At 43.9% G+C, this 13216-nt stretch overlaps 1 protein-coding gene across 2 annotated transcripts in view; it reads right to left on the minus strand.

The window, feature by feature from the left end:
- Window positions 1-13216, minus strand: part of COMP (cartilage oligomeric matrix protein) — a 231355-nt gene that overhangs the window by 155343 nt on the left and 62796 nt on the right. For both annotated transcript variants that reach the window (XM_056574829.1, XM_056574830.1), the window contains exon 2: window positions 1170-1422. In XM_056574829.1, coding sequence (XP_056430804.1) covers window positions 1170-1174 — 5 coding nt within the window. In that variant the 5' untranslated portion in view covers window positions 1175-1422. The remainder of the gene's footprint in view (window positions 1-1169; window positions 1423-13216) is intronic.

A 13216-nucleotide genomic window follows, 5' to 3' on the forward strand; every position in this document is an offset into this window, starting at 1 on the left:
GTAATTTACAAATCTGTTTAACTTTCTGGCACCAGTTGATTTAAAAAAAAAAAAGAAGTTTTTCACCGGAGTACCCCTTTAAACTTACAGGCCTATAGTTCCCAGGATCCCTTTTTTACCCCTTTTTCAATATTGGTACCACATTTGCTAGGCGACAATCCTGTGGAACAATCCCTTTCATTATAGACTCTTAAATAAAAGGAATAAGGGTCTGTCTAGCACGGTACTTAATTTCTAAAAAAAATTCTTAGATGGATGCCATCTGGGCCCGGTGATTTGTGTGTTTTAATATTAACAAGGGGGCAGTGCTGCACTTCTTGTTTGGTTAAACAGCTGAGATTTGCTGAAGGATTTATTTTATCTCTATTCAAATCATCTGACATTGGATTTTCCTGTGTAAATACAGTAGAGACAAAGCCCTTTAGTAGATTGGCCTTTCCCCATCCTCCTCCACCATAACACCAGATTATTTCTTAGTATTTATATACTGTAGGTAAGGAATATTTTGGGGTTCTTTTTACTTTCTATGACAATTGTTCTCTCTGCTGCAATTTTTTGCTAATTTTTTTCTTGTTTGAATGCTTTCCTCTTATCATTTATCGCTACCCTAACTGTTTTGGTTAATCAAATTGGTGTTCTCCTATTTCTAATAAGTTTTTTTTCCTGTAGGGCATTTGCCGGTCACAAGATCTATTTAGGATGCTCTTAAAAACATCCCATTTACCTTGTGTACTATTATTATTGAGGGAAAATTGGACTTCCTGTAGTTTAGTGTCTTTGTAGCCCCACTAGTAGACGTCCTCTTATAGGATACATAGAAACGTATTATGTTGTGGTCACTATTACCAAGATGACCCCCTACCTCTACTTTGGATACTATGTCTGACCTATTGGTTAATATAAGGTCCAGGTAAAAGGCGACCCCCCCCCCCCCCCCTCTTGTTGGTTTCTGCACTAGTTGGGAAAGGTAATCATCATCTATTATTGCCAAAAACCTTTTTCTTTGCTGGACCTGCAGGTTTCAGCTTCCCAATTTATACTAGGGTAGTCAAAGCCCCCATAATAATGATGTCACTCTTCTTTTCTGAATGTCCCATTCACAAATTACAGATTTTTCATACTATAACTGTAGCATCTATGTATCATTTTTCTCTATAGGTAATACTTACTGCATGAACAATACATGAAATATATTTGCATATGATCATGTCTAATATTGACTTTTTCTCTAAATTGCTATGACATAGAACTCTGTTGTGATGTGATGTAGATCATATTTTCTGTTGTGATGTGGATTTTCCTTCTTCAGTCTTCAAATTCCAATCACTTGCAGATGGAATACTGGCCATAAATACAGCTATATTAGTCTGGATTCACATTGGGGAACAGGAAGATGATGATCTGTTTGAAAATCACACACCCCTATGATTTAAAGGCAATAAAAATCCAGTCAATATACATCATGAACTTGAACTATTTCTGCACAAATTTGCAAAGCTGTGATCTGTTTCTTTTCAGTTTCTTTTCATAATAAAGTCAATGAAGAAAGTAATTTTTTCAAGCGCATGGTCTGATTATAAAAAAAAAAAAATACAGCAAAAAAAAAAAAAAGCCAGAGCAAGTGTGGACATATTGCCTCTTTTTTGATTGCATTAGGGAGCTTTGGATCACTTTCCTACATGCATCACTGTAAACCTGTAGTGCCAGCCATTATCTTTGTATACACTCACCAGACCCATTTCCTACCAAATAGTCCTTGATGCATCACCAGCCCTTACCCTTTCCATGCAGCTCCGTACCAGACCAAAGTTAGTGAGCGGCCATTCAGGTATTTCCCCACCAAAGAGACTTCCTCCTTATGTTTATAGTTAGATCTCTGCCACCTCACAAAACAGCACACTTAGTTGAACTACTTATTTGGAATGTCTGGAAGGCTCCAGCAGCACCTGGGATCTGTTGCACTTGGCATCATTGTTCAATGCCAAACACAAATAATCATCAAACCTCACTCTAATGGGCCGAGTACAAAAAACACCAATGTATGTACTTTATAACTGAACAGTTTATTCCATGGTATCTCTAAGTGCAACAACTAAGCACAATAGGAGTAACATAGTTACAGTGATCAGTGCAGTTACTCTTATATGCCCATAATAATTGTCCAAGCTTGTCACAAAATGCCCCCTTATAAAAGGTGTGCCAAAGAGTAACCTAGACCCAAAGAGCCTACAAATATACAGTAGTGTCTCAGGTTGGCTTATTATCTTGCTGACATCATATAAAGGGGTGATCCAGAAAGAGAAAGAGCTACTTTATTTAAAAAACAGCACCACATCTGTCCTAAGGTTGTGTGTGATATTACAACTTTGTTCCATTCACCACAATGGAACTAAGCTGCAATAGCACCCACAACCTGAGGACAGGTGTTGTGCTATTTTTGGAAGTATTCAGCTCTGGTTTTTAATCCTGGATCACCCCTTTAATGTGTATGGAACCGATGAAAATACTCGAGCCTTGATGTTCAATTGCTACTGTTAGGATTCGACAGGCTGGATGTGGATCCTCTGTGCCAGTGAGGGATTGGCGTGGACCGTGTCGATGGACCGGTTCTAGGTTGCTACTGGTATTCACCAGGCCCGCCGCAAAGCGGGATGGTCTTGCTACGGCGGTAGCAACCAGGTCGTATCCACCGGCAATGGCTCAACCCCGCTGACTGCTGAGAAGGCGTGGGACAGAAGGACTAGACAGAGGCAAGGTCAGACGTAGCAGAAGGTCGGGGCAGGCGGCAAGGTTCGTAGTCAATGGAGATAGCAAGAGGTCAGGAACACTGGTAAGGCAAACACTGTAAACGCTTTCACTAGACACAAGGGCAACAAGATCCGGCCAGGAAGGGAAGGGGAAGTGAGGTTATATAGGGAAGTGCACAGGTGGAAGCTAATTAGACAGATTGGGCCAGGCACCAATCATTGGTGCACTGGCCCTTTAAATCTTAGAGAGCTGGCGCGCGCGCGCCCTAAGGAGCGAAGCCGCGCGCGCCAGGACGTGACAGCCGGGGACCGGGACAGGTGAGTGACTTGGGATGCCATTCGCGAGCGGGTGCGTCCCGCTATGCGAATCGCATCCCCGCCGGCAGTGTCAGTGCAGCGCTCCCGGTCAGCGGGTCTGACCGGGGCGCTGCAGAGAGAGGAATGCCGCGAGTGCTCCGGGGAGGAGCAGGGACCCGGAGCACTCGGCGTAACCGCTAATACAACTTGTAACCAGTACTCCAACCTGTTCTCAGTCACAGAGTCTTAGGCGATTCTTCACTGGAGCCTGTAGTAGGGCCAAACAGACTTGCCTGCCAGGGACCTAGGCTGTGTAATGTCCCAGTACAGGACATGGTCCTGTACTACTCTTAGGCCCTGTCAGGTTGAAACCCTCTGTGACCTGGGGGCTCCCCTGCAGGTTCTCCCCCTGTTATTTCCAGAATGGTGTATATTGCTTTAATGCCTAGACAGTCTCCTAATGTATAGGTAGTACAAAGGACCTGTGGGAGGTCTAAAGGACCTGTGTAAGTCTGTCACATGTTATGTTATGCAATCACATGATTTGTTGTCACATATTCTCCCAGAGAGCACTAGCTTAACCTATGACCTTGACCTTTGGGCTTTAGTCCAGCCCCGCTCTATATAAAGGGGCAGCCATTACAATTTACTCTCAGACTCTTCTGCTGCAAGCAGCTCATGGAGATCAAATCTTTCCTGAGGAACAGTTAACACCAGAGATCTCAGTGCAAGTGATCAGCATCTGGAAGACCCCAAAAGCTACAGTCATTCCAGTAAGTCTCAAGTCTATGTCTGCTGTCACTAAAACTAATCAACTCCTGCATATAGTCAAGTCAAGTCCAATCTCGAGTCAAGTTAATTACAAGTATATTGGTCCAGCAAACTGCGAGGTCCTTCTGGGTTCCTGGAACCTCTCTGGGATTCTGGCCTAGCTGTGAAGATAATTCCATCTGTCTTAAACTCAGTATAGCCTCCGTTAAACCATAACTGGTTGTGCACTCTCCTTTCACTACTAGCCATTGGGATAGCGGAGATACCGTCGTGTGGTTCCAGTACCCAAAACCACTCTGGCGTCACAAACTCTAGGGGTTAATACCATCTTTTCCCCGGGGTTAATACCATCTGATCCCATGACCTACACCGCTACACCCGTGGTCCCGCCATACACCCGTGGTGCACCACAGCTGCAGCTGCAGGGCCCTGGGGTGGATTGTAGGTGCAGGTCAGAGGGCTGAAATTTACACAAGAATCCAGTAAAAAACAAAGGAATAAACAGGGTCAACTAGCTGGGTGAATAACAGAGAGAGGCATGTAAGGGACAGAAGAGTTGTCTATGTGAGAGCTGAGGTTAAAAGCCATGAAGTAACATCAGGAACAGAGTCAGATACAGTCAGCAGTCAAAAGCCAAAACCAAGGTCAGAAGCCGGGTGGAATGTCTGTAGGTAAATCAGGAGACAGGTGAGTTACCAAGTAACAAGGCCCGGAAGTCCAAAAAACAGAGAGATACCATACCCAGGCATCTGTGGTCAGGAGACACCTGTTTTAATTTCCTGGGCTTTGGAAGGCATGAGATGACGAATCTGAGTGTGACTGGCCAGCGTTCCAGCTCCCTCTTAGATTAACCAGCCCCGCTAGCAGTGAAGCTGGTAGCTGTAGCAACTAAGCAATGCTGTCAGTGCCATAGAAACTGTAGAGCCACAGATGCCACTGGAGAGCAACTAGGAAAGCTGTATGTTACAGCTCAGTTGGTAGTGGTAGTGGTGCGGCTGGCATAAATGTGGGAAATGTGGTCCAATCCTTGGAACAGTCGTTGTGCAGCACACATGGAGCTACCCTTAAAGCCAGGGACAGTACATGTCCTTCATGGCCCACTGCATTTATGTTTTATGTGGCAACAATGATGATTTACCACAGCAACAAAGCGGCTGGGGACAGCCATAGTAACTCCATGGTTTTGAGGACTGGTTTCACCTCGTCCATGTCCTCCTAAACAGATACTTTGCATCCATCGTTTCATGCCTGTAAGTTGACTCGCTGCAATGACATCTGATGAGTCTGGGTGAGAGAAGCTGAACAACAGGTCAGTTGCTGTTGTGCTATTAGTAACACATTCCCCAATGGCTGTCTCCCACAATCTACCACTAGGCAACATAGGCAACCTCAATGGCAAGAATATTGTGACTGCACTGTGTTTGGGCCTGTATGGCACACATCTTAAATTTGGTGGCCTGATACATTTTTTTATACTTTTGCAGCTTGCAGAAGGTACTGGGCTCAGCAAATAACATGTTTGCATATTTTAGTAATTTTAGTATGGCCAAGGCTATGTTCACATGACTGAATTTCCTTCCCCTTTAGTGCAATAGTGTGCCAGTATACCGTAATCCTGTTTAATTTGCTGCCATAGCTTGTGACCTATTTTTGTACCTTTTACTGATAGATTGTATGCAGGGCTGGTGATATCACCTTATTGATGCTGTATTCCTCTCGCAATTCATTCTTTTTTTATATTGCATGTAAATGTTTTTCATATATGTTTGTTGTTGTCGCTCAGACAAATTATTTATTCATATATCATTTCCCGTTTTCTTGTTGTCTGTTGATTTTAGTATAACAACATGCCAAATTGTGCCCTGCATATTATGAGGGAGTAGGTAAGTATGTTGGGGTAAAGGGTAGGGGCATAGGGTGGTGGTGATGGGTAGATAATTTCCTCTTCCCTATTAGGTAAGGCCCCCAGGACATAGGTAGTAGGTGATGCCCCCAGTAGGTAATTCCCCCAGTAGGTAGTTGGTAGTGCCCCCAATAGTTAGTGCACCAGGTATGTAATGCCGCCAGTAGATATTGCCCCCATGTAGTTCATGCCCCCAGCACGTAATTCCCCCAGGTAGCTCATACCCCAGTAGATAATGCCCCATATAGGTAGTGCCCCCCTGTCAGTAGTGCCCCCATATACATAGTGACCCCAGGTATGTAGTGCCCCCACTAAGTTGTGATCCACTAGGTAATGCCCCCGGATAGGTCACACTTACCTTTCCTCCGATCTGAGGCCAGGCTCTCAGGATGCTCAGGAGTGGCACGGAACTTCTTTATGTACATTATGTACATTTATGTACATTTATGTACATTATGTAAGCTATTTGCATAATGTATGTATAGGACCTGTACTTCCATTACATAAGCTATTTGCATAATGTACATGCAGGAGACTGCTGTGACCTGTATGTACATTACATATGCTATTTGTGTAATGTACTTAAAGGAGAAGACTGCTTACTATACATACATTATGTACGCTATTCGTGTAATGTACTTACAGGAGCAGAAAACTGCTTACTGTACATACATTATGTACGCTATTTGTGAACTGTTCATGCAAAAGTAGGAGACTGCTGTTTAACCCCTTACCGCAAATGGACGTTCATTAACATCCATTTGTGGCTCCTGAGGTATGACGCGCGTTCAGATGGTGAGCGCGCATTATACCCGGTGGGTCCCGGTTGCTATAAGCAACCGGGACCCACGACTAGTGCCGGACATCCCTGATCGGGCTGATGCCTGGCATTAACCCTTTAGACATGGCGATCAAACTTGATCGCCGCGTCTAAAACTAAAGTAAATAATGCCGGTTACCTCAGTGGTGCTGTTCGGGACCGCCACGGTGAATTCGCGCCATCCTGAACAGCTTGCAGGACCCGAGGAGGATCCCTACCTGCCTCCTGCGTGTCCGATTGCCAAATGACTGCTCCAGGCAGGAGCAGTCAAGCGACGATAACACTGATAAGTGTTATGCTATTGCATAACAGTGATCAATGTATTCAATCAGTGTGTGAAATACCATAGTCCCCTATGGGAGCTAGAACATTTTTAAAAAGTGGGAAAAAAAGTTAATAAAGATCATTTAACCCCTCCCCTAATAAAAGTGTGAGTCACCCCCCTTTTCCCATAAAAAACAAACAAAAAAAAACAGTGTAGATAAAAATAAAAATAAACATATGTGGCATCGCCGCGTGCATAAATGTCCGAACTATAAAAATATATCATTAATGAAACTGCACGGTCAATGGCGTACATGTAAAAAAATTCCAAAGTCCAAAATAGCGTATTTTTGGTCACTTTTTATACCATAAAAAATTAAGAAAAAGTGATCAAAAAGTGATCAAAAAATGTGCCCTCATACCGCCTCGTATACGGAAAAATAAAAAAGTTATAGGGGTCAGAGGACATTTTTCAACGTATTAATTTTGGTGCATGTAGTTATAATTTTTTTTAGTTGCAAAATGAAATCAAACCTATATAAATTGGGTATCCTTGCGACTGTATGGACCTACAGAATAAATATAAGGTGCAATTTTTACCGAAAACTGCATTGCGTAGAAATGAAAGCTGCTAAAATTTACAAAATGGCTTTTTTTTTATTTTTATTTTTTTTGCCCCCCCAAAATTTTTTTCTGATTTTACAGTAGATTTTGTGGTGAAATTATTAAAGGTATTACAATGTGAAATTTTTGGCGCAAAGAACAAGCCCTCATATGGATTTTTTAGGTGGAAAATTGAAAGTGTTATGATTTTTAGAAGGTGAGGAGGAAAAAACAAAAGAGCGAAAATGAAAAATCGCCAAAGAGGGAAGGTGTTAAACAGCCGTCTTTTGCTTCTGAGCTGCGGCTGCTGCAAGGGGGTGCAGCGGGATACTGGGGGCCTGAGGGTGGCCCTGGGTGTGAGATACTGTACTCATAGATTGTCACCTCTTGGGAGCAAGGCCTTCCCTCCTCTTGTTTTGGTTGACAATTATTCTATAATGCTTGCATATGTACCATCAGAATCCTAACATATTGTGGAATTTTATATGTGGATTAATAATAATAATAATAATTAATAATGATAATAACAAATTAATCAGCAAATACATAAATATAAAGGGGTAGTCCAGATATAGTAAATCTATATAAATAAAACTCAAATGTGTGTATGTATGTACCATCATAACTTCCATATGGCTGGAGATATTTGGATGAAACTTGGTACTTATGTTACGTATGTGTCAACTAAAAATATTGTGGAGTTAAATCAACCCAACCCACTTTTTTGCAAGGGTAGGCATTTTTGTCTGAACTCCTATGCAAGTCTCAGTCTTAGTCAAGGACTTGAGGTGCATTTCCTGATCAAATTACTCTTGGGCTGCAGAGATTGACCAGGACTTTTAAACATCCTGCTAACTGTCTGGCAAGCAGGTGTAGAGAATAGCTTGTGCTAGGGATGGGATATAAGGGCAGAATTTGAGAAAGGCATATAAATCCAGAATATGAGGATGGCATATGAATACAGAAGATGAGGACGGGATATGAGGATGGGATGTGAGAACCAGATATTAGGGCCAAGATATGAGGACGAGATATGAGGACAAGGGCATCATTGTTGTTTTTCCTCTCCCACAAGATTTAGGTAGGAAGACTGGGAAATGCCAGGTACTTTGCTAGTTATTAATAAATTCAGGCGCCATGGCAAGACATCCTATGGTGCAATATATTATAATTAGGTATCTGGCACAATTTTCCTGTTTCCATCATTGCCTCACTGGAAATGTATAAAGTGGCGCTAGCTGCAGTTCTTTCGGTATCCCACTTGCTCCTTAACCCTCCTGCTGGAGATGGGGACCATGTGATTCCCATCTGTCCTAGGGGCTTGCATTGCTCAAGCGCCTGTTTGCAAGTCAGGCCTTCCCTATTGACATAATTGCTGGAAGCTAGTTTCAGTGTGATGGATGCAAAGGAAGTCCGCTTCCGGAACAGAGCAGTGAGATGAGAGCACTGGCGCACTGGTGACATGACATTTGTCCATGATGCAGACCTGGGAGCAATAGTGAGTATATGCCATGGCATGTGGAGTTACTCCATTTTTTACATTGGATAACCTCTTTAATATGTTTCTCAGTTTTTGCTGTATATCTAAGAAGTTTCTTACAATCTGAGGTGCGATAATGTGATAATGGTCAAATTGTTCGTCCTTGTGTTTCATTAAGAAAAGTAGGTTTCTACATCAATTTATTACATAACAGTGATGGAAAGTCAATTTCCTAGCAAAACTACCTTAAATAAATCAGTGCACTGAAACAGAGCAAGGTTTATCATTTGTCATATTCCAGTACTACATGTACCCAGAGGATTACAATAACAGTGCCTTCTGATAAAAATAGATAGAGACATATGCTTCATATTTCATAAAAGAGTATTCATCAGAGAAGAAAAAAATCAATAAAGATGGCAGTATGTTGTGAAGTTACGCCAGGTTTTAAAATTCAGTTTGATGTATAAAAAAAATGCAGATAACACCAAATTCCAAAGGATGATTTGCTATGTGACTGAGTGGGCTCTTGGTATAATTACCAGTAAACTTGGAAGTCAGGACAATCTTTAGATATTGTATTGTAAGTTTCTGTGGAATAGGTTGGGGCTAAAAATATATATATATATATCATAATGATGATGAGTATTATTATTGCTATTATTATTACAAGATGCAAATGTCATTATTGAATGTAAATTAAGAAAAAAGCTTTTTAATTGTACTTTTTATTATCATCAAGTATGAACCTCTGTTGGGTGCAGCAAAGAACAAAACTAAGGGATGAGATTAATTTATTAAGCAGATAAATGTATTCTTCTTTAGCCACACATTGTATACATTGATTAACTGTACTGTTGCATGTCCCACTTTTGGCCCAGCTTAACCCCTTAATGACCAAGGACGTATATTTACGTCCTTGGCTGGCTCCTGCGATATAACGCGGGGTAACGCGGTGACTCCGCGTCATATCGGGTCGGTCCCGGCATGCATCTGAAGCCGGGACCCGGGGCTAATAGCGTGCAGCAGCGATCGCTGTGCCGCGCACTATTAACCCTTTAGACGCAGCATTCAAAGTTGAACGCCGCGTCTAAAACGAAAGTGAAAGTTGCCCGGCTGATCAGTGGGGCTGATCGGGATCACCGCAGTGAAAATGCGGTGTCCTGATCAGTTGGGACACAAACGGAGGTCCTCTTACCTTCCTCCGGCGTGTCCCTTCGGCTATTGATTGCTCCAAGCCTGAGATGCAGGCTTGAGCAATCGACCGCCGATAACTCTGATCAATGCAAAGCTATGGCTTTGCAGTGAACAGGGTATAAGATCAGTGTGTGCAATGTTATAGGTCCCTATGGGAGCTATAACACTGCAAAAAAAAGTGTAAAAAAAGTTAATTAAATGTCAATTAACCCTTTCCCTATTAAAAGTTTGAATCACCCCTCTTTTCCCATAAAAAAACAAACCTGTAAATAAAAATAAATATAAACATATGTGGTATCACCGCATGCGTAAAATGTACAAACTATAAAAGTATATCATTAATTAAACCGCACAGTCAATTGCGAACGCGCTAAAAAATTTTAAAGTCCAAAATAACATATTTTTGGTCACTTTTTATGAATAAAAAGCGATCAAAAAGTCTGATCAATACAAAAATGGTACCGCTAAAAACTTCAGATCACGGCGCAAAACATGAGCCCTCATGCTGCCCCATAAGCGGTAAAATTAAAAAGTTATAGGGGTCAGAAAATGACAATTTTAAACATATACATTTTTCTGCATGTAGTTATGATTTTTTTACAGAAGTACGACAAAATCAAACCTATAAGTAGGGTATCATTTTAATTGTATGGACCTACAGTATAAAGATAAGGTGTAATTTTTACCGAAAAATATACTGCGTAGAAACGGAAGCCCCCAAAAGTTACACAATGGCGTTTTTTCTTCAATTTCATCGCATAATGATTTTTTTCCCGTTTTGCCGTAGATTTTTGGGTAAAATGACTGATGTCGCTACAAAGTAGAATTGGTGGCGCAAAGAATATTGAAAGGGTTATGATTTTTAAAAGGTGAGGAGGAAAAAACGAAAGTGCAAAAAATGAAAAAACCTGAGGTCCTTAAGGAGTTAAAGGGGAACTCCGGTGGAAACAAGTGGAAATCAGCTGCTATATACTTCAGATATACTACAGAGAAAGTTTTCTCCAGTCTGACAACAGTGCTCTCTGCTGACACCTCTGTCCATGTCAAGAACTGTCCAGATATAGAAGCACATCCCCATAGAAAACCTCTCCTGCTCTGGACAGTTCCTGACATGGAGAGAGGTGTCAGCAGCGAGCACTGTTGTCAGACTGGAGCATACAGCAGCTGATAAGTACTGAAAGGGTCAAGGTTTTTAAATAGAAGTAATTTACAAATCTGTTTAACTTTCTGGCACCAGTTGATTTGACTTTTTTTTTCCCTCCATCAGAGTTCCCTTTTAAGCTGTTGCTCAATTGCTGAAAGTTTTCCAGGTCCCATGGCAAGTCTAAATCATTATTATTGTGCTTAAATCATTACTATTGTCCACCAAAAAATACAAAACGGCTTTTTTATTTTGCCCCACAAATTATTTTTTTTCTGGTGTCCCTGTAGATTTTGTGGTGAAATTATCAATGTTATTACAAATTTAATTTGTTGGCGCAAAGATCAAGCCCTCATATGGGTCTGTAGGTGAAAAATTTTAAGTGCTATAATTTTTTGAAGGTGAGGAGGAAAAAACGAAAGTGCAAAAAAAAAAAAATGGCCTAAGAGGGAAGGGGTTAATGCTTACTAGCTGCTGCAGAATAATGGAGGCTGCATGATAAACACGGGTTGGTGAGGAACACACCTGGAACAGGCAAATGCACAGGTTGCAGGCGTGATGAGGAAGTGGCTGAGGGGACTCTGCTTTCTCCTCGGTGCTCCTCTCTGAGCCGGGGGCAGGCAGGGATAAAATTGACAGGCCTGCTCGCAGCACAAAGAATCAGAGGGGTTTATTGGACCGAGACGCTGATGTACAGTACACCTCATTACTTTGGGTTGAACGGGAGGTCAGGTCAGCCAGGGGGAGGGGGCCTGTGGGGTGAGGGGGTGCAGTGTGTGAGGAGAGGCCAGCAGGAGAAGTTGCGTGCTGCCTACCTGCATAATGTCTGATGCCCTTGAGGAGCTGCTGCAGCGGGTCAGGGAAGAGGCTTTGCTCCGGGGACCTGGATGGCTTGAAGGACAGCTGCTGGCCTCTCCTGCTGGCAGAGCCCTAAGTGGATTGGGGCCACGCGTTCCAGTGCCCACAAGTCTCGCTCGCCTGAGCGGTTCAGCCCGGAGGCAGTTCCAGGCACCCGCCGCTGCCATGAGAGCCCCGCTCAGCGGCTGTCAGCGGGTAGCGAGCCAGTGTGTGGCTGACCCCAGTCGGGCGAGAAGTGGCCAGAGTCGGGAGGATGCGGCCGATGCTCTGGGCGCAGAGGGAGCCCAGCGGTCTGGATGGTGGCGGAGCACCTCTCCAGTGGCCCGAGGGGGCGCACGGTATTCATCTGTTGCGGCCTGCAGACAGCAGGCTGACTCATCTCCAGGCACTGTGGCCCCTTAGGACCAAGGAGGCAGCGGTCTTCTCACCTGCCGGGACTAGGCCTGGAGGGAGGCAGGCTGAAATACAGGGGGGGGGGGGGGGGGGACGAAGGCAGGGCCTGCCCCTGGTGCCACTGAATTGAGCTCTTCAGAGTTGAGTGACGGGGAGGAGGGGGAAGCTATTTCTCCTGCCCCGGGGCCACCTGGATCCAGCAAGTGATGACAGGCGCCTGCAGTCTGTGGCCCATTGCCAGGGCTGGTGGGTCAAGATTCTTCAGCCAGGAGAGAGTCTGCTGAGCGGAGTCGCGGATTGCTGGTAGCTACAGCTGCTGGTTCATCTGGGCCAGAGAGGCTCAGTGAGTGGACCACCAGTTCTGGTTTGGGGGTAGGGGGCGGGTTTGTGGGAGGGTTTACAGGCTTTGCTGTGGGATGTTAAGGGTTTATTGCATGATAGGTCTCCGGCAGCGGTTTGGGATGCGGGCATTTGGAGGAGTGAGCCAGCTGTAGGTGTCAGGGCTGCAGTGGTTCAGCCTGCTAGTGGTAGGGGTGTTGAAGTGCCCGCTGCGCCTGCCGTGGTTCCATCCGCTAGTAGTAGTGGTGGTGCGCCCGCTGCTCTTGCGGTGGTTGCTAAGGCTGGGGAGGAGGTACGGCTGGCAGATTCAGCGTGGGGGGGGGTATTTGTCTGCTTCGAGGGCCCGCAGGGGGTGCACCTGATGTAAGAGGTCAGGGAGCATATTTGGCAGGAGGAGTATGTG

Source organism: Hyla sarda, chromosome 1 (genome assembly GCF_029499605.1).
Source record: "Hyla sarda isolate aHylSar1 chromosome 1, aHylSar1.hap1, whole genome shotgun sequence".
NCBI classification, from domain to species: domain Eukaryota; kingdom Metazoa; phylum Chordata; class Amphibia; order Anura; family Hylidae; genus Hyla; species Hyla sarda.